Consider the following 20120-nt stretch of genomic DNA (forward strand, 5'->3'; position numbering starts at 1 on the left):
AAAAAAACACATACACACTTTTCGTAAACGGATTACAAAATGAAATAAACCGTAGAAATCATACATAAACTTGAATTAGTTTTGCCTTTAGACGTAAACTCCAAAATATTATCATGCAAAGCTCGTAAGCCTCGGCATCGCGTGCAAGGTCGACAACAAGAGCAAAACCCTCATAAAAATGGTGCGCCCTTTTCGTCGATTATTTACGTCCAGTATCGGAGAGCATCTCGACTCCGCGACCCATACAATAATATTAACGAACCTGTCACACATCGGACTTGTTGAGTCGTTACTTTATTGATAATAACTTATCATTTACTTATTTAAAATAACTTGCAATCGGATGAAATGTCTTATTTAAGTTTACGAACCACCAGAAAAACATAAAAACTGTGCCTCTTAAATGTTAAAAACATTTTAATGAAGATAGAAATTAAATTACTGTTATAATATCCTAATAAAAGTGAAGTTCAATACTAGGACATCTGAATTTAGCTTTTGTAAGACTGAAACAAAAGTAGAAAACCATCATTTTATTAACAAACAGGATTGATAAGCAATTCGAATTTAAAGTTATAAGTTAATGCCTAGTTCACACTTAGCCAGTACAGTTGTACCGTCATAAATTGTATGGACTTGGTGCCAGTTACTCACTGTGCCAGTTGATAGACAGTCCAGTTATTCAGTGCTAATTCCCAACTGTACTGGGCAAGTGTGTGAACCGCGCATAAGACATCATGCTATAATATTATAAATGCGAAAGTTTAGATGGATAGATGGATGTTTGTTAGAGTTTGTAGCCTAAACGGCTGAACGGATTTCGATGAGATTTGGTATAGATGTAGAGGACAGTCTGGAAGAACACAGGCTACTTACTTTTGTTTTTTTTTTTTTTAATTCCACGCGGACGGAGTCGCGGGCGATAGCTATTAAGACTTACAAGTAAAAACTGCACAAACAAATGAATGTCGAAGCAATAATCATATTCTGTCGTTCATAACATGACGTTCCAATTTATGCACATTCGTGAGACATAACCTAGCGATTGTAAAATATCATCACGAACGAATTACACGTCTAATAAAATAATTATAATATTTGCATTCATTCCTTGTTCATAATTAAAACATGGACATTTATTACTTTCTAGAAATAATGCAAGTGTCGTTATGCTATGAAATATTAACGCGATGTGAAATTGAAGGCGTAGGCGCGGTTTCACAATGATAAATTTAGTTTCTCAGAGAAATTTAAAGTCTATACTTAAACTTACGACCTCGACTTGTCGAGTTATCTTTAATGTTGTTGATAGAATTTAAATTAGAAATCATAGTGTGAGAATATGAAATCAAAATTGTCTCTTCACAGTGATGTTTAGCTGATTTTTTAATTTGTGTGTTCCTGCCCCATTCCTTAACATTTTAAAATAATAAACCAAGATTTCAACCAACGTTTTTAAGTATAGAAGACAAGAAATTTCTCGGGACTTCTTTCGCGTGGAATAAAATAAATATAGCCTATGTTACTCACAGATGAATTACCTTTACAACGGTGTAGGTATTTTTCAAATCGGCCTAGTAGTTGAGTTATTTCAATACATACAGAAATACAAATCTTTCCTCTTTATAATATTAGTATAGATTGAAGTAACTTTACATAAGATGGATGTAAATTTCTTGAATGTATAACGCAAAATACTTTCGCTATTGGAAATTAAAAGGCGTGTTTGATTTATTGCGTTTGCAGTTTTATAGCTTACATAAAACGGCATGACAATACCTGTAATAAATATCCCGTAGCAAATAAACTGCTATTGAGAATCGGTTGAGTTTAAACGAAATTAATAATATTGAAAAGGGACCCTAGTTCACTTCGATGTCGCGGCTGACAGATCTAAGATTTACACATGAAAAAAAATGCCAATGGAATATAAATAATTCAACTTATGGTTGTAATGGCTGTCGTAAATCATTGACACCCACTGAGAGTGGCATGTGAGTGCATTCGCGACCTCCTTTGATGCTAAACATCGAAACAACTAGTAATATTGATAAAGATGTTAATAGCTAACAGAGAGACTTTTCTCCTTGGCTTCCTTCTACATTTGTTTGAAACTCGGATTATATAAGCGAAAAGGACTTACTAATAAAACAAATGAACCTTTTTTTAAATCATAAAGTGGCAAACGAGCAAGCGGCCAACTGATTCTGCCAAACTGGCAAAGCTGCCTATAGACATCTGCAATTGCTGATTCGTTGCCTACCTTTAATCGAGGGAGACGGAGACGCACAGAAACAGGACATTTCCCCTTCTTATGCGTATCCCCCATCAAGTCCACTTTTACTTTCCATACCTTCCTCTTAAGAAATGGGTGGAAAGGAAAAAGAACTAAAATTAGGCCTTCGGCACTACAGTCAAAAATCTCAAAACCAAATGGTTTGGTTCCAAGAAGGTGAAGCACTTATATAAATGGAATCTTATGAAGGTGCAATCACCTTTGACGTCATCAACCTCATCAATAAGCAGAGGTCAACGGACTACGGTCATTAGTCATTAGTTATAACAATTTGGAGCGTGGTCTTTGAAGTAGGGGCTTTACCCATCGCAAACTTAATTAGTTATGTTTCTTATTGAAAAGAGATTACGAATTACGAGCGTTATATCTATAAGTGAAAATCTTAAAAGTTTAATTGCACTATAAAGGACCAAATTATAAGAACATTAAAAGCGGGGGCACATCTTTGACTTTCGATTGTCGATTGTTTCGCGGCCCATTCAACTGTTTAGTTGAACGACTAATATCGAGTAGTATGCACACTTCCATACAAGCTCTTAGTATATTCTTATTAGGGGTAACATTATAAACATTTAATAAATTACAAAATGCATTGTGCATTGGCAATTATTAGGTAAAGGTTACAGTATATCTTAGTGCGGGCGTGGCGCGGTTGACTGCAATTGATAGCGCGCTGGTATTGCGGTGCGGGCTGCTCACCGGCAACTGATTCAATTTTATGATAAACCGATGAGATCTGCACAACGATGATTACCTTATATATCATATAACTCGTATGCTTATGCACCTGTTACTCTATTTTAAGATAATAATTTTCAACAAGAACCTACATGAATGATTTTAATTGGACAGCATTTTTGACTTTCAATGTTTTGCTCAATTCAAAATGTTTAATTTATTTTTTTAGTTATTTTATAATAGTGCCTTTTTATAATGACAAGGGGTATAAAGTCATTTGTGAAAAGTTCACGAGCACAAGCGATCATTATTGATCTATCTCTTGTGGTTTATCGCAATACCTCGTTTCATTGCGCGCTGTTTTTGTCCACACGACACTCGTGTATCGAGAACCGCGTAATGTGCTGCACAATTATTATGTTACATATCCCAGTAGATGCCTCACGATATCCATTAAATTATGGGTTTTTACTGGAAGTGATTGCGGCTAAAACCATACACTTGTACTAATGGATTCATTCGTAAATTGCGGATGTATTATTTCAATGTATATCGCTCACATGAATATAATAATGACCTGAATTTCGATAATTGTAAAGTTCGATGACCATTATCGACAACCGTTTTTTGTTTCCTATACTCTAGATGTACTTCTAAGTGCACGATATCGTTGCATTTTTTTATATAAATTGCGTCAAACTGCATCTAAGTGTGTTGTAATTCCGCGAAACGGAACGCAACGCATTCGTGTCTAACCCGTTCCAAGCTTTAAAGTTTAACGAACTTTAACTTCTTGATTATATTATCGGCAATATTAATTATGTTAATGCGTCTCGAAATATCTAAGTGGCGTTAAAATGATCAATGGATCGTGGTATCGAAGGGTGTTCGTGCGGCGGTAATGGAAGTGCGAGCGACGTGGAAAATCATCGGGCACGCGCTGCCCGGCGGGCGACGGGCGGCGGGCAGCAGGCAAATCATATTATACGGCAGATTTGAACCCCGACCCGGCGAAGCTAGCGGTCCACACGGCTGGAGGTCGCACGTAATGGGGAGTAATTAATCAGACCTAAGGCGACCTACATCGCAAGGCCGTGCACATTCCTCAGCGTTTCCTTTGCAACTGTCGACATCATGGCTGTTTTATTACATTGAATCCGTACGATTGGAACCAATTTGTCTCTTATTAAGTATATTTATGGCAAAGTTATTACATTGGAATCTAACTTAAGGTTAGATTCATCACGTAATTAGCCTTTTAAGTTATCATAAAAAGTCTGATTGTATTTTACTAAGCAAATATGTACAGAGCTCGAGTCAACGTTTTAAATGAAACCTAATATCGGAATCTATTGATTTTGTTTGAAAGATTTCATAATTTTAGTTGCTTATAAATTAATTGTTAGATCAAATGATGTCTCTATTAGGCATAAATAGTTTCGTTAGAGCCCTTTATACTCGGCGTGTACATAGTTTAATCAACAGTCATGGCAAATTGTATGGTTTCTCCTCAGCGAATGTGGACCAAGGTTGACAACAAATCCTCTTAAGAATTATAGAATAGATGACGTCATGATGGCATCTTGAGATAGTTCGTGCGATAGGCGATCATGTAACTATGTGGTTAAGCTTCAAATTAGTTTGTATATTCAATCTAGTTAGTTTTACAGTATTAAGTTATGGGTTGAAATTTGAAATGCAAATTTCGCCTGGGCGCCACCGCCGTGTGATGTGGGAAGGTTTCGTGTCGAAAGCTCAGTTTATCAGATGCATGCTCGTTTGATGTATGGGATGACGTCACAGCTTAGCCTCGCTACGGAGCTATGTAGGTGGTACAATTCCCAGGTATCCTAGAATTAACTGTACAGTTTGAACTTTGCACGGAACGTATTAATGCTTCCCATTTTATAGTTTAATCAACTGTGAACTAAGTCTGTTAGATTTAAATGTTAATTTCGAATTTACTTCGCGAAATATTGAACGAATCATCGTTATTAGCTCACTATAAGTTCCCATTGAGGAGCTGGAATATATTCTAAGTTAGGGGTGTAGGCTTTAGTTAACGATGTCGACCTACTACGGGTTGACTTCACAAGTATTCAGTTCAGTATTGAATAACGACATTATAATATCTCAAAATTAGAATACATACAGACTTGATTCAAATGTTTACTGGATGAATGTTATTTGGGCTACCTTTGGTATCGATGTTGGGCGGCGGCGCGAGGCTGGCGATCTCTGGCTGCGGCGGCTGCACGCGCGGCCCCGGCCACGTGGTAGCGCCCGCGCAGCACCGCGCCCGCGGCACGCTCGCGCCGCAACCCTCCGCCGCGTCGCGCAATGTCGACGCATCCGCAGAATACTCTGAAATCGACGCTGATATAGTACCATAATGACGTCATCAACCACCATATTAAGAGCAGGCGCTTTTGACTTAACTATCGCTCTACTGAGCGATTGTCGATTGTCAATTGTTTCGCAGTAAATACAACTGTTTAGTTGCACAACTAAAAATCGAGTAGTGTGCGCACCTCCATAAGCTCAAAAGAATCAAAGCGCGACTAAACAGTCGTGCGATAGTTATGTATAAAGTTTACGCACTCTCAAGTTGACATAAAATATGTCAGAACGCATATACGGACAATATAATAGATCATAATCTCTCTGATACTACGATACCCTGTGTGATATCACATCTTTAAAAATACTTACTTCTCGTTGTGGAAGATTGCAGCAGGCTGCCAGTCTGACCTCCAGGGAAGGTGGCGTTTCGTTTGTGTCGACCCTGTGGATAAAATAATACAAAACCAATTTAATAAAAAACATACGCGCAAATCAGATTAAAATTAGGTAAAGATTTATGGATATATCTTGATGTGTTCATAGGCATGTTTTTGCAATTTTTACACTAGATATATAATCAGGATTAATCTCGTAAGATCATCTTGATTTCTTTCATCGTATCAATGTCTGAGAATGTGAAGCATTACAAAACATCGGCCAGATCACCGCTTTACGACACGTGCTTACAACGTAATTATACACTCACCGATTTTAATACTCAGATATCGCTAATGTAGCCATGAACTTTACCACCAAAACAACGATAGTACACTTTATTGCATATTAAATAGAGTTCACAATACGTTATCGACCGGTATTGTTAGAAGTAACGATGTGAAAATGCGATTAGAAACCCACGCGTTTAATTGTTCGAAAGCACATAACTCGTTAACGTGCGCCGTCGGACGATATTTGTCGATACTGCCGACCCTAATGGATTAATTGACGTCTGCCACATCGCTTTTAGAGGCTCGATGCATGTTGCTTTGCTTTATTTGTAAAATATCAAATAATGCTTACAAACATTTCATAGTAAATTGAGATCTTAAAAGAATGATAAATGACTTTTCAAGCGAGTATCAGTTCTATGCAACAGGGCATACGGTCCAAAGGTAAGTTTTAAAATCATACGAATTCTCTGTTCATTGCCATCGATGTTGAAAATATGGATTCGTGAATCATAAAACATAACAAATGACAATCAATGAGTCACTTCCCGTACTTTAATAATGAATGCCGCACCTGACGCGAACACACTCGAGTGGAAAGAACTCTCACTTCCACGAAAAATATCTTCGAAACTCTCACCTTTCTACAATGAAATATGTTTTAATTATGTGTCCAAGTGACTGACTCATAGTTTACATGGCCTGAAACTGTAATAATCCGGATTTATTTCATTTGAAGTAGGCCAAATATGAAATTTTTTCTGTAATTTAAAAGTGATAAAAGACTCTAAGACTATTCTTTAATATTTCAAGTTTATTCCATTTTAATTTTGTTCCAAAACTTACAGCATATTAGCGGTAAATTTTAATCAAAAACATTTGCGAAGGCGCATATTATTAAAGTAGTTAACACGTAGGCTAATGTGGGAGTTGGTGTTACGATGGCCAGAATTACAGCTGGTACGTGACCACATCGCCAGCGATACGAAATTAATCGAGCAAAACATAAAACAATATAGAACTGTACTGCTGCCGCACCGTTACTATTGTAATATTCAAACTTAACAGGGGCTTGTCTTATGCGAATGTAAGCCAGCCAACCCAGATTAGCCAAGCAATAGCTGGTGAAGGAAAGCGCATACGTCTGCAACCTCTTACATCCTTCCCATTTTGTAAATTGTGTTAACTCGCGTCTAGTTAGAAATTTCGAGCAGCCATAAAGTTTGAATACCATTATACATAACATAGATTTGATTGGATACCTCAACATAGGGCGATGAACTCTTATATGCCAAATGTCGATGCAAAATTTGCTTTTTATGACATATAATATAAGTAATTGCATCGTCCTGTTACATTATTATGTTGGTGATGCGGTCGGCGGCCGTGTTGAATTAGAAATTGCGACTTAAAGACCGAAATATCATAGTAAAATCATTAAAATATACATTTTTATGATGTAATAAATAATGTTCCCGTTATAAAGATGTTTTAGAATTGGATAAAATTCAAAACATGTTTTTACCAGACTTCATGGGCGTCAGAGGGGGCAGCTAGCTACTCTAAAACCCCGAAAACTGTTCATAAAAAGTTGCCAGCGCCCTTTAAACACATTGCAATCAGACTGATTTCTTTTTCATTAAAAAAATTTGATAATTTGGTAGTAAAATGTTAGCATCAGACAAATACACAACAAAGATACGAAAATTAAGAGCGTGCGCACAGCTAGAACTAAACTATCGCACAACCGTTTGGTCTAGCTTTGATTCCTATAAGCTTATATGGATGTGCGCACACTACTCGATTTTAGTTAAAAAACTAAGCAGTTGAATTGGCTGCGAAACAATCGACAATCGTTTACTCAAAGGTGTTACGCTTTTATGCGTGAATAAAGAGAGACTATGTCTAAACCTTGCAGCTTCATTAAGGAACAAAATGAAGAATTTTAATTAACCCGCCGAGCTAAATCTGTCCAGATAGGTACAGCGCTAATTGCTAGGGAATTTCTATCACATTTCCTCGTCAACCATGTAAGGACAGTCGCGTCGCAAAGAATGTGACGTCCGACAATATTTCCGCGTGCTCCATAAAAAACTCTTTACGCAATTTACAAAAGAAATCGCTTTTTTATTTTCCCATGTTTCCTTGTTGATTGCATTCCTATAACGTAGTTTTTGCATGATCTATTTTGGAAACAGTCTCAGAATTTCATAAAACATCTGGAGTATCTCATGAAATGTATTAGATAACGGTAGACTTAACACAAAATGTTCGGGAATCGTGATATTTTGTAATTGCTGAAGAAAGCTAAACCACATTAAGATCAGTTTCAAACGCGTAATGATAGAAAGTGTAGATGGGTAATTATTTTCTTATTGCTCCAGACATTTACGTCGACATCATAGATGTATGTGATAACAACCGGTTTGAACGCAATGTCTCATGTGTGCTCTCGGCATCAACAATGCTGAATTGAAAGTCGCAACAAGCGCTGCGGGATGAAGCAAATAATTGTCGAAGACGATCAATTGAGTAACTTAAATTTAAATATTGTTCACCATTAAAAGGTTCATAGGCTTCGCGTGTCATAAAATAAAAATCTAATTGAAAACTATTCCATAGGTATCTTTAAACAAAAAGTTCCGCTGTCTCTACTACTTAAGTATTGGCTTTGATATCTGTGATGTGGAAAAAAGATCCGATTCGTATCAGCAGCACTGACACTTGGTGGCACTAAAATTTAAAATGGCGACGTATAGTGGTACTTTTTCACACATGCCGGACGGAGACGTGATTTTTTTTCTAAACGTCACATCGCCTCGTCGAAGTGTCTATGATGGGAAGCAATCTATCAATGTTTTAACGACAATATGTATAAAATTCTCAATAAATAAATTAGTATGATAGATTTCTTTTTGATTCTTCGAGCAATTCTTAAATTGTCCTGATGAATATGATCTATTTTCTCCAATTAGGTTAATCGCAACAAAAGCCGCCGAAACGATTAACTGGACTCGATCAAGTATCCATTATCCTCAATTGCTGAATTAGATTGTCCCGTATCGGATCTGGATAAATTGAAGTGCGATATATTCGCTTAATTACTACCATCTTGTAGATTGCTATTTTAAAAAGTCCAAGTCTTTAACACTAACAGTATAAAACCCAAGCCAGACTTTAATGTCTTTTTAACACTATTCTAAAAAGATATGTTCAAGAATTTCAAATTCAATAAACGTTTATGTTATGGAAGTCCATTAAAAATGGTGTATTTAAAAAAAATATTCTTAAAAATTCAGCCAAATATCTTTAGACCGATGTCTTTTATCTTTTCTTGTCTGTTGTCTCTTGCAAAAACATTTACAGACAGTTTCGTTCCAATTACAACTCGCACCTGTCCATCCGACAACAGCGTGGAGCGTGGCGCGCCCGCTACGTAACCCGATCTGCAAGCTGTAACTCTATACGAGCACAATGCGCTCGCCTGCGTGACGCCTCGCGTCCTTGCCTCCCTCTATACATGGCTCAGGTGCATGACGAATCAACGTACTATCTATACCTCTACACATGTAACAATACGTTGTGTTTTAGAAATTGTGATGCGAAGCTGTCATTGTCATTAAAAAATAGACTGTAAAAGCTTCTACGCAGTTTGCATCTAAATTATATTAACACAAGCATCTACTCAGGTCATCAACCGTGCAGTCTATATGCGTATGACGCAGAATAGTAATAAGGAAAATGCGCAAGCGCACTTCGGGAAGTCTCCACATCTCATTAAATAGCTTGTCGGGCGTTTAGACATGTAAACACTGTATTTCGGGCTCGGCGAACGCGGACGTTTCCTTACTGACCGCAACGAGGGCATGCATGAGAGCCGCGATGAATTAATGCCGCAACAACACGACTCAATAATAACTGCCCGTTTAATGATACGAGATTGAGCGTTTCACTTGTGAACTCATGCGCGGCTGCAGCGGCCAGCCCTCATTATGCACGGAGTTATTCAAATTGCACGAATAATTGGTAACATGATTAGTTATTACAGTTATACCAATCGTATTATGTTTGTGCATGTTTGAGGCAGTGACAATTATTTTAGCTGTATCTACTACTTTACGACATTAAATTCATGCAACCGCGTTTGTAATTGTTTGTCTTCTTATCATAAGAATTTGAAGTGTAATTAGATGTTAATTTTGTATCTTACCTTACTCCTGGGGTACATGCTGAGTATGTCGGCCCACCAGCGCGCCTCCTCGCGGCTGGTGCCTTTGACGAAGGTGACGCGATCGGGCGATGTGATGGCGAGGCTGTGTGCGTGCCCCGTCACTCCATCCGCCTCGCTAACCTCCAGCACGGACGTCATGTCTACGCTCGCCTGCGGGACTGTGTCTGGCTGCAAACAAGACATGGAAAATTGTCAATAATTTACAATGCTTTAATGTATCAAGTGTGTGAATGATAAAGTTGTTTGTTTCTCATATAAGCAAATAAATGAAAAGATGCAAAAGAACTAAATCCATTTGTCAGAATAAAATCCTAATGTAGGCATATTAAAATAGTTCAAGTTGCAATACTAATGGCGCAATTAAACAGGCGAGCAGTTCTCAGACTTAGGGTAATTTTGAGAAATGTTCCGTCGGGAATGTGTTAATTTAGAGTTATGGCCGATGATATTTCTAAGTTGGCGAACGTTGCGAAACCACAGGCGGTGCTGCAGACGAATGCGTGCGGTTACTGGTGCCGGCTAGAAATAGCTTCTAGGCTAGCAGCTAGCGGCTAGCGGTATGACGGACGAGCCCCGGGTGCTGCACGGTTACTCAACGTCCCGCTAATACGCCGCGCACCCAGCGCCATCTACACTTACTCTCAGTACTTCACAATGACTCTGGTAATTACTTTTGCCTTCATTAAGAGCTCGATTAAGATTTTATAACTTGCTATTAAAACTTAACCAGAGTTTAAGGTACCGTCTGAAATTACGTTTCAAACATATATCTAACTCGTTTATCTGAATCTAATTGTTGTAAACTAATAACATTTGATCATGAGGTAGGTGAAGCGTGGAATCCGAGTGACCTTGGAATTTTTCCGCAAACAAGATCAGAATACAATGATCGCGGGGCTGACCTTGAGGCCCCGTCCTCGTGCACTTGACCCGCGCCGGCTCTGGTTTCATCGCGCGGTGTAATTGAGCATTTATCAGCGCGCGCCGGTGCTTATCCTAGCGGTATGCAAATGGCTACAGTTAGCCCGCACGGGGCGACCGCTCTCCTAGCCCTAATCATACACTTCACTCTCTTATCACGACTATAACGTTCGCATGATAACTGTACTCTGATTTGAATTCTTATGGCGCCGACACATTTAAATTCATTCAAACTACCATAATAATACAACGACATGCACTTATCCGGTTTCATTTTTTAATTGAACTGAATATTTCGATGCAATGTCACTCAGGTCAGCATAATAACGTAAATTTTACCTGACCTTTAAGGTTATTTTTCGGCAAAATTATTGGAACGGAGACATCAGACAAGAGACATGACAAAACCACCGGTGATTAAAAAAAAGTGAAAATGAAACCGTACACGAGACCCCAGACCCGAGACCCGGTCGCTTTAATCAATTTAAATTAACGAACGCTCCGTACGAATGTTTAATCAAAATTTATCGATCGACTTTCGACAATGAGACATTTCGGAGATAACGAGATTTATAAAGACTTTCGCTGTCCCCGAAAATGGTCTAATTTGACAACTGGTCGCAAGTAGATCAATGTCATTAATGTCTTCGCGGTACTTGTGAGAAAAATCTGAAATCGAAAGCAATCAGCATACAATACGCGCAATATGTTAAATACAAACGATCACATGCAGATTACAGCAATGTAGTGAACGTTGGTGCGGAATTACAGCAAGACAGTACAATTGGTGCAAGTCGCATAATAATTCACATTACGCAATGGTTCCCATGTCCCGTGGCGTGGTCACTTAACTCCTATAATTCCCGATGTAGCGGGATAAACGGAGATAGCAATTCAATGGTGAGCGGTAGGAATTTCTTACAGTTGTATTCCTATTTCAGCGGGAGTAGTGTTGGAGACGTGTTTATAGCCGGGGCGATGCCGCAATACCACGCACATGCGAACGGTACTATGGAACTATTTGTTAAAGTCAAAAGGCACGTGCTTTTATAATAGAGTATCATTAATTATACTATAATCTTGAATACAAAAAATCCTAGCATAAACAATAGTCCATTAGGGACATAAAACCTTAAAAAAAGTTGAGATAAGATCGGATATTTAAGATTAATATATGATTTAGCGAATTAAAAATTGAATAAGTTTTATCGTAAAATGAATTATGGTGAGCAGATAAGGTACGTTAGTTCTTTTCCCCTTCCTGAGTTCTTAAGTCTTGGCTCCACAGTCTCCAGACGGGTTCCCCAGTTCCCGGGCGTCCTTATCCACGACGTTGGCTAATCATTGTTTATCGAGACTGGACCTTGTAAGCTGTTAAATTAAATATGCAAACCTCTATTTATAACTGCTCGTTTTATGTAACCGTTATGCAGCGATTATAGTGGTAAGTGGAGAGTGTAGAGCAACGATTTGTGGTTCTACAAATCTATTAAGTGATTCAACGAATTTACTCGCGTTATCGTTGACCACTATGTAATTTAATGTGCTTTAGATATAAAATTAAATCAACAGACTATTATGATTTTAAAGTTTTCTTTCTAATCAATTAGTTACAATCGATGGAACCCTACTTTTATCTGTATACTTTGTATCTACAGTAACATTTAGAATACTTCTTAATTGCTACATCTTTATGATTACAATTTTACTCGTATAAATTATGTTCCACTCTCACTTCCGTATTAAAGTAGGCGCTAATAAACCATTACGTATAACTCGATGAGTTTTTTTTCCGGATTGTCATCATTTACAAATTTAGTAAATGTAATATTTTATTAGTAGAAGAAGTTTTTGTTTTTCAAATATTTACTTTTGTTATTTATTAGTATTCTCTGATTTTTATCTACTAAATACGTCAAGATATTACCGTTAATCACATAAGCGTAATGTGCAAATTGTATCTAAAATAGTATTATAATTTCATCTTTTTTAAATAAATGATTGTTCCCGCTCTCTTCTGTCCTAAACGCGCACCCTTATCCAGTGTGTCAGCGTCGGTAATTTGAGCGTTGCACTCAGCCCGCGACCGCGTCGGATGCAAATTGTCGTAATGTGTGCTAGGCCTTATTCTGTGACCAGGAATAGTAGCAACGTTAATTTTTACGAACTTGTCTTTAGTACTCATTAGCTGCAGGGAGTTTAAACGAACGTATTTAACTGTGTTTATGTATTTTTAAAAAGTTTAAAATGTTTATGACTTTTGGTATAATGTAACCAGCTTTAGGGTTGGGTGAGATGGGGCGAATGCCTAGGATGCCGGACATAAAGAGGCACAGAGGCATAAACAACCTCCTTGCATAGGGATTAATATTGAAGTTAGAAGGCACCGTAGACATCCCGCCCAGGGCGTCGGTAATGCTAAATCTGTCTTTGAATGTGTTTCTCGTATTTAATAAGGTAAAGCTTTAAGTGCCAATAGCTTCATAGTTTTGGGAACGGACTACCGATCTCGCGGTCGAGGGTTCGAATCCTGCCATTCGACTATTGTCGTGAACCATATCCTAGCACAAGCCTAGAGCTTAGTTGGAATGGTTAAAGGAAATGTTAGTAAATTAACATAAAAGTAGAATGTATTAGTTGGTACTTAGAACTTTTTTTCTTTTCTCAAATTGTTATAAATCTGATGCAACATCCGTGACCTAGAATAAGTAATCGTGTATCCCATTGTGGGGGCTGTGCCTACGCGCGGGCTATCAGCACATCTCAGCGAAGGTCGCCAGCTCGCGGCGCCCAGACGAGATGCATCGGCGGAATTCCCCGACAATTGCGTCACGGACATTGATATCTTAGAATACTACGTAATGGAATTTTATTGATATAAATGTATTGAGGGAAGTTTGATGACTATGCTTAAGGAGTGGAGGAAGTCGTCAGCAAAAGGTTATGTACAAAACATCAGAGATGCTAAAATAATAATTGAATCAAGCTAGAAGTACATAATATAGACAGTCTATAATGCGTATGTTAGAGTAAACATAGTAATAAATATCTTGCATTGCATTATTACCTATGATTAGATATAATATTGCGACTGGTCGTAAATAAAATATCACTGTTGATAGCTAAAATAGAAAGCTCAAATTAACGAGCTGTTACATTTCTACAAGTGCTGGCGAAGTGATAAAACAGTCCGCCGTCATACAATAATTCAGACCCGCCTCCCTCCCTCCACCCTCCCCGTTGATACACGCTGCGTATCTGATTTACGTAGTCAAAAGTGGAGCGAACAGACAAACGAAAGCCGTTGGTTAGTTTTAGTTACTTGTTAACTGTGAACCTTAATGGACAAGCCTTTGTACGATTTTCTAATGGTAACTAGTTTTCAAAACGGATGCAATAATGCCAACCAGACAAACGGAAATGCGTAAACAAAATGAACAACCATTTTTTATAACAAACTTTTATTTATACTTATCTTAATTATTAAAATAACAATTAGATATGTTACCCTCTTTACTATGTAATTTATTAAGAAGGTTAACAGCAATGAGGTTTACTGATCCGAGATACGTTAGCTGGTGTTGCTCGATTTGCGCGTTCGTAACCTTTACGCAGGGTTGCCACTGCGTTATAAATTACTTCCACAACCATGTTAATCGACCCAGCCACATAAACAATAATGACCAACATACAAGACAGCCACTGAAAGTTTTTTTTTTAATTATACCTTCAATTTTTTTAAACCTTTCATTACAGTTTTTAAGTCCGTAAATAGTATTTAGCATCAATAAACAAATAAATTCTGTATTTTGGTACGTACTGAAATAACTAAAAAACCGCTGGGTCGATTTTAAAAATTCCTTCACCGTTAGAAAGGTAATTTATCTGTAGGTAATACAGACTAATATTTTTTTTATTATATTTAATTTTACGTGGGCGAAGTCGCGAGTAACAACTAGTAAATAAATAAAGTAAAAATCCATTGTAAAAAGCGATAAAACCCATTGCCTAGCATTCGAGACGTTACAATTTTTAATCAATTAAAATAAAAATAACCCATGGAACCCTAGGAGTTATAATGTAGCAATCCAAGTCTCCAATATATTAGCCGTAAAGATCAGGCGTGGTTGTCTCCAATCGTTAGCGTATGTGGAACGCATTACCACACGGTACGACTTCATCTCGAACGACTATTTCGTGCGACACGCTGATAGCCCCTCCGTCAGATTAACCGTTTATGCCAGTACGTTTTCTCAAGCCAATATTTATGCCTCATTTATAATGCGACTCATGTTGTTTAATGCTATGTTAAATGGGTCTAGAGAAAATGTTACTTGGGCTTAAAAACTTCTTTATTTTTTTAACTATAATCTTCCGGTACATATGACAAGCAAAGTTGTTTAAACTTTCTTGTTTAAAGATAAAAATCTACAGGATACGTCAAAATACGAATTAATTCAACTTTGAAATCAATCAAATCGTTGTCTCCTAAAAATTTAAAATCCGATTCGTAATTTGCATAGTTGTGTTCTTATCCGCCTATCAATAGCAGTGAATCTCATGTTTGAGAAACTTCGTAACGTCCAGTTTAACTTTTTATTTTAATCTCCAGTGTCCTGTCTCTCCGTACTGACATTTAGTTGGTTTAAATTCGGTACCTTTTCGGTTCAACAATACTTTCCTTTCTCCAATGAAATAAACATCTACCATATGTGATTATTTTCATTTGTACATGCGCTTATAAGTGTCTTTTTGAGATTTTATTGCTTTCGAAAAATTTAAATCGCTGTCCAATATGGTAATCTTTTTAAAGGTTTCCCTTAATAAACAATACTCCATCTTTTTGTAATACCTTACTAATATTATAAATGCGAAAGTTTGGACGGATGGATGTTTGTGTTTGTAGCCTGAACGGTTTGACGTATCTCGAAGAAATTTGGCATAGACGTAGAGGATAATCTGGAAGAAAACATAGGATACTCACTTTTGTTTTTTTCTTAATTCAACACAGAGTTGCGGGGGAACGCTAGTTATTATATAAATTAAATATTATGATTTAAACATTACTTAAGAAATGATTAATAATAAATCGAATGTTGCATGCATTCTGTTGCACAAAATATTTAACATATGCCAGTAAAATAGATTAATAAATCAGTAATATTACATAGTCAATCAGCCAATTTCATCTATAAATATAGTTTTGCAAGATATTAACACTTTACGTAATTTAACTTTCACTTTAGTATAAACGATTTGAGGAGCGTTAAACAGAGATAAATCAAAGCCGCGCCGCAATCAACATCCATGTATTACGCGAAACGATTATAAAAGTGGTTTTAATTAATCGAACTTCGATTTCGCATACGCCAATTTAGATGTCTATATAACGAAACAATATTAAAAATATCTGCTCGTGTTAACTCTTTCATCTCACAAAGGTTATAAATGTTAGTGTTAGTCAAATCTTACTAATCTTTCGAAGATTTTAAATGTTTGTTATTAATAACCTCTTTTTTTTATACAAAAAGGTGGCAAACGAGCAAGCGGCCACCTAAATCCGCTCAAATGGCGAAGCGACCGCTGCCCATAGACATCCGCAATTGCAGATGCATTGCCTACCCTAAATCGACGGAGGAGGAGACCCGCATAAAGAGGATGTTTCCCCTTTCTCTGCGTCTCCTCCACCGTCAAATCCACTTTCCCATCCAATCCTTTTCTTATAAGAATAAGGTGGGACGGGAAAGGGACTAAAATTAGGCCTCCGGCACCACACTCATCAGACGAAACGCGGAATAGGTTCCACTTCACACCTGTTTTCTGTGTGGTAGTGGTATTACACCGGGCGAGCCGGCCCATTCGTGCGAAGATGTTAAAACGGGCTCTAAAATTAGATAGATTAAAGTATGATAGCGCAGATAGATGATAGCGCATTCCTAAGTAGTTAAAATACATTTTTTATTAATTAAATGCAGGCAAAATCGCGTGTAATAGCTAATATAAGCTTAATGTTAATATTGCATACTTAAAGCCGATCCCATGCACAAATTATGGAGTCGTAAATGTAATAATAAATATTTTGATACAATGAGAAAAATTCATACAATGGCCACCCAATTAAAAGACGGTGAGATGGGTCTGGGCAAGGCTTTATTTATTCGTAACTTGATTGCTTATTGTATTGTAATGGGACAATATGAAATGTGGCATGTAAAGGACCCTGTACAATAGTAATGTTTTCATTTTAAAGGTATAGATTACGCTTTAAACTATGCAGTGAGGACGATAAGAAGTCAACTTCGTCAGAAACAATCAATTCATAATATAATACACAAGCTGTTGGTCTCGACTTCGCCCACATGAAATAAAAAAACAATAAAAACATAGTCTATGTTACTCACAGATAAATTACCTCTCTAATGGTGAAAGAATTTTGAAATTCGGCCCAGTAGTTGTTGATTTATTTCAATATATACAAAAATACGAATCTCTCCTCGAAATTAGTATAGATAGTAGCTTCCAGTAGTCTCTCTGACCCTATGTATGCTTAGATCTTTAAAACTACGCAATGAATTTTAATGCAGTTTTTTTTAATAGATAGAATAATTCAAGAAGACACATGCAAAACAAGGGCGGGACGCTAGTGTTAAATTAAGTAATGTATTCCGAAATACAAGTTACAACTATCGAACTAAAATAAAAAATATATATATCTAATTGAAATGTGAATGTAATAGGTATCTTTGTATTAGGATCATGTATATACTACGTTACATCGACAGGATATTGTGGAGAGTTACAAAAGTGGGGCAAACAGTGATGTCGCCGGCTCGAGTCCGGTGTAATTACCGGACACAATAGGGCATTGTCTGCGTGACACTTCCGGAGTAACATCCCATACGGTGCGGGTTCTAAGCTGCATACAATAAACGCGATTAAATGTGTGCCGGAAGCCTAATTTTAATCCCTTTCCCTTTCTAACCTTCTCTAGTAAGGATATGAAGGGAAGGGAAAATGGATTAGATGTGGAGGTGACGTTCAGGAAGGGAAAATATTAGTGCGTAAATATCTTATTTATTTTCGTATAGTCGTATGTTTATTGAGTACATTTTACAGAATAGAACATTATGAAAATTCTAACTAACATTATTCTAAAATATAATGTTTTAGTTAAACAATGAAGCTGATTTCACGCGCTTTATTTGTTTAATTAAAATGTATTTTTGGCAAACAACAGCAACGGATTTCAACATGAGTGCTTGTGTCCGGTAACCCGCAAGGTAATTGACCTGCATATGTTGGCGAGTTAATTTGAAACGTTTCGTTCTCTACATTTTATACAACTCGCTATACTGAAATCCAGATTTATTTTTACTACTAGATGTTCGCTTGCGGCTTCATCCGCATGAAATTATAAATTTATTGTTTGCATTTGTCAAATTCTCAATTGCAAATGTCAAAATACCAATTACCTTACAATGGCAATCTTACTTCCTTGATGTTGGCAGCAACTTATGGTCTCTTTCCCACATTAGGGTTTTTATCCAAAATATTTAACTCCTAAGTTTAATGGCGTGAAAATTTATAGCCTAAAGCGTGACGTAAGTATAGGACTTTTTATTAAAAAAAGAGTTATTCGAAAATATGCTGTGATTGCTGACATCTTAGGCAACAAAGTAATGTGTGTTTACGCTTTATTATAATAGTATAGATAACTAAGATACAAAAAGTTCGGAAAAATCTCAGACCATCAGACCGAAGAGAGATTTGTATTTAAGTATGTATTAAAATTGAAATACTACTGAGCCGATTACACTTAGTAACAGACTACTTTTGGTTTTTTTAATTCCACGCGGACGGTGTCGCGGGCAACAGCTAGTCTTCTATAATATACATAGTGTGTAAGAATCCTAAGCGATATAAAGTCGGATTAACATAAACATGTTGCGCCCTTCGGCCCACTTCAAAGCAAGTGACACTCGAACCAAAACTAAGCTCAGCCGACGTGCTAAGGGCCCGCTGCACTTCCCCTGCCCCCCGCCGGGCAATCAGTTAATCCACTTTGATCGCATTACGCGTCGATAGTTGTTTCGGCCCTTAACTGAGACGCTTAAGTACGTTTGAATAGATTTATGTGTTTTGACTGCGTGTTTGTGAAACGTATTTCGTTACATGACAGTCCAGTACAACTGTGTATACATACTTGCTATTTTCTGTCTTTGTTCTGAATTTACTACCATTTCTAATATTTCTGCGTTTGTCAGTTGATATCTAGTACAGTACATTACAAAAGAGAACTTTGTGACATTAAAAATAGCGCGCTAGTGAACTGTTAATTTAGTTAGGCTGATGTTCGGTTTCCCAGCTACATTTAACCATTCGTAAATGTTTTTTGATAACTTCATGAATTGTTCCTAACTACGTAGCTCGAGTTTTACACCATTGAAACTTAGGTCAACCTGACAATGATGCATCACTAGGTAACGAAACAGCAACTTCAGAGACCCAGCATTACACCCACTAGATTAAGTATCCTTATTGGTTTATGTACAAGGTCCTTTGTACGTTGTGAAAAGGATATATAGACGAACTAAAATGCTTTTCTATTTTTACTCTTGCTAATATAATATACCGTTTCTTGAACATACGACTTGTTTGACGACACGTGTCGTCTCGAACTGTTTACAAGTCAGGCGTCAATATTGTCACCTAACACGACGCCTGTTTAACCTTGTTTTATCGCAGAGGTTAATGCGGTACAAAGTTAACATTTACAGTTAAATGTTGACTATGTTACTGATTAATAGATTCACATATTAATGTTCAATCATTTCTTTTGACTATAGCTTTTGCCCGCGACTTCGTATTACTACGAAAATTAATCGGAATAAATATATTTTAACAGTGGTAGTGCCCGCTTTAACATCTTAGCACGAATGGGCCGGCACGCCCGGTGTAATACCACGACCACACAGAAGACAGG

At 37.2% G+C, this 20120-nt stretch overlaps 1 protein-coding gene across 1 annotated transcript in view; it reads right to left on the reverse strand.

Moving 5' to 3' along the window:
- Positions 1–20120, reverse strand: part of LOC106109087 (protein outspread-like) — a gene marked incomplete at its 3' end in the record, with an annotated part of 201993 nt that overhangs the window by 3587 nt on the left and 178286 nt on the right. Inside the window, exons 4-6 of the mRNA XM_013290490.1 lie at positions 10196–10384; positions 5687–5759; positions 5148–5338 (exon numbers count right to left, since the gene is read on the reverse strand). Coding sequence (XP_013145944.1) covers positions 5148–5338; positions 5687–5759; positions 10196–10384 — 453 coding nt within the window. The remainder of the gene's footprint in view (positions 1–5147; positions 5339–5686; positions 5760–10195; positions 10385–20120) is intronic.

This window comes from Papilio polytes, unplaced genomic scaffold, assembly GCF_000836215.1.
Source record: "Papilio polytes unplaced genomic scaffold, Ppol_1.0 DF821289.1, whole genome shotgun sequence".
NCBI lineage: Eukaryota > Metazoa > Arthropoda > Insecta > Lepidoptera > Papilionidae > Papilio > Papilio polytes.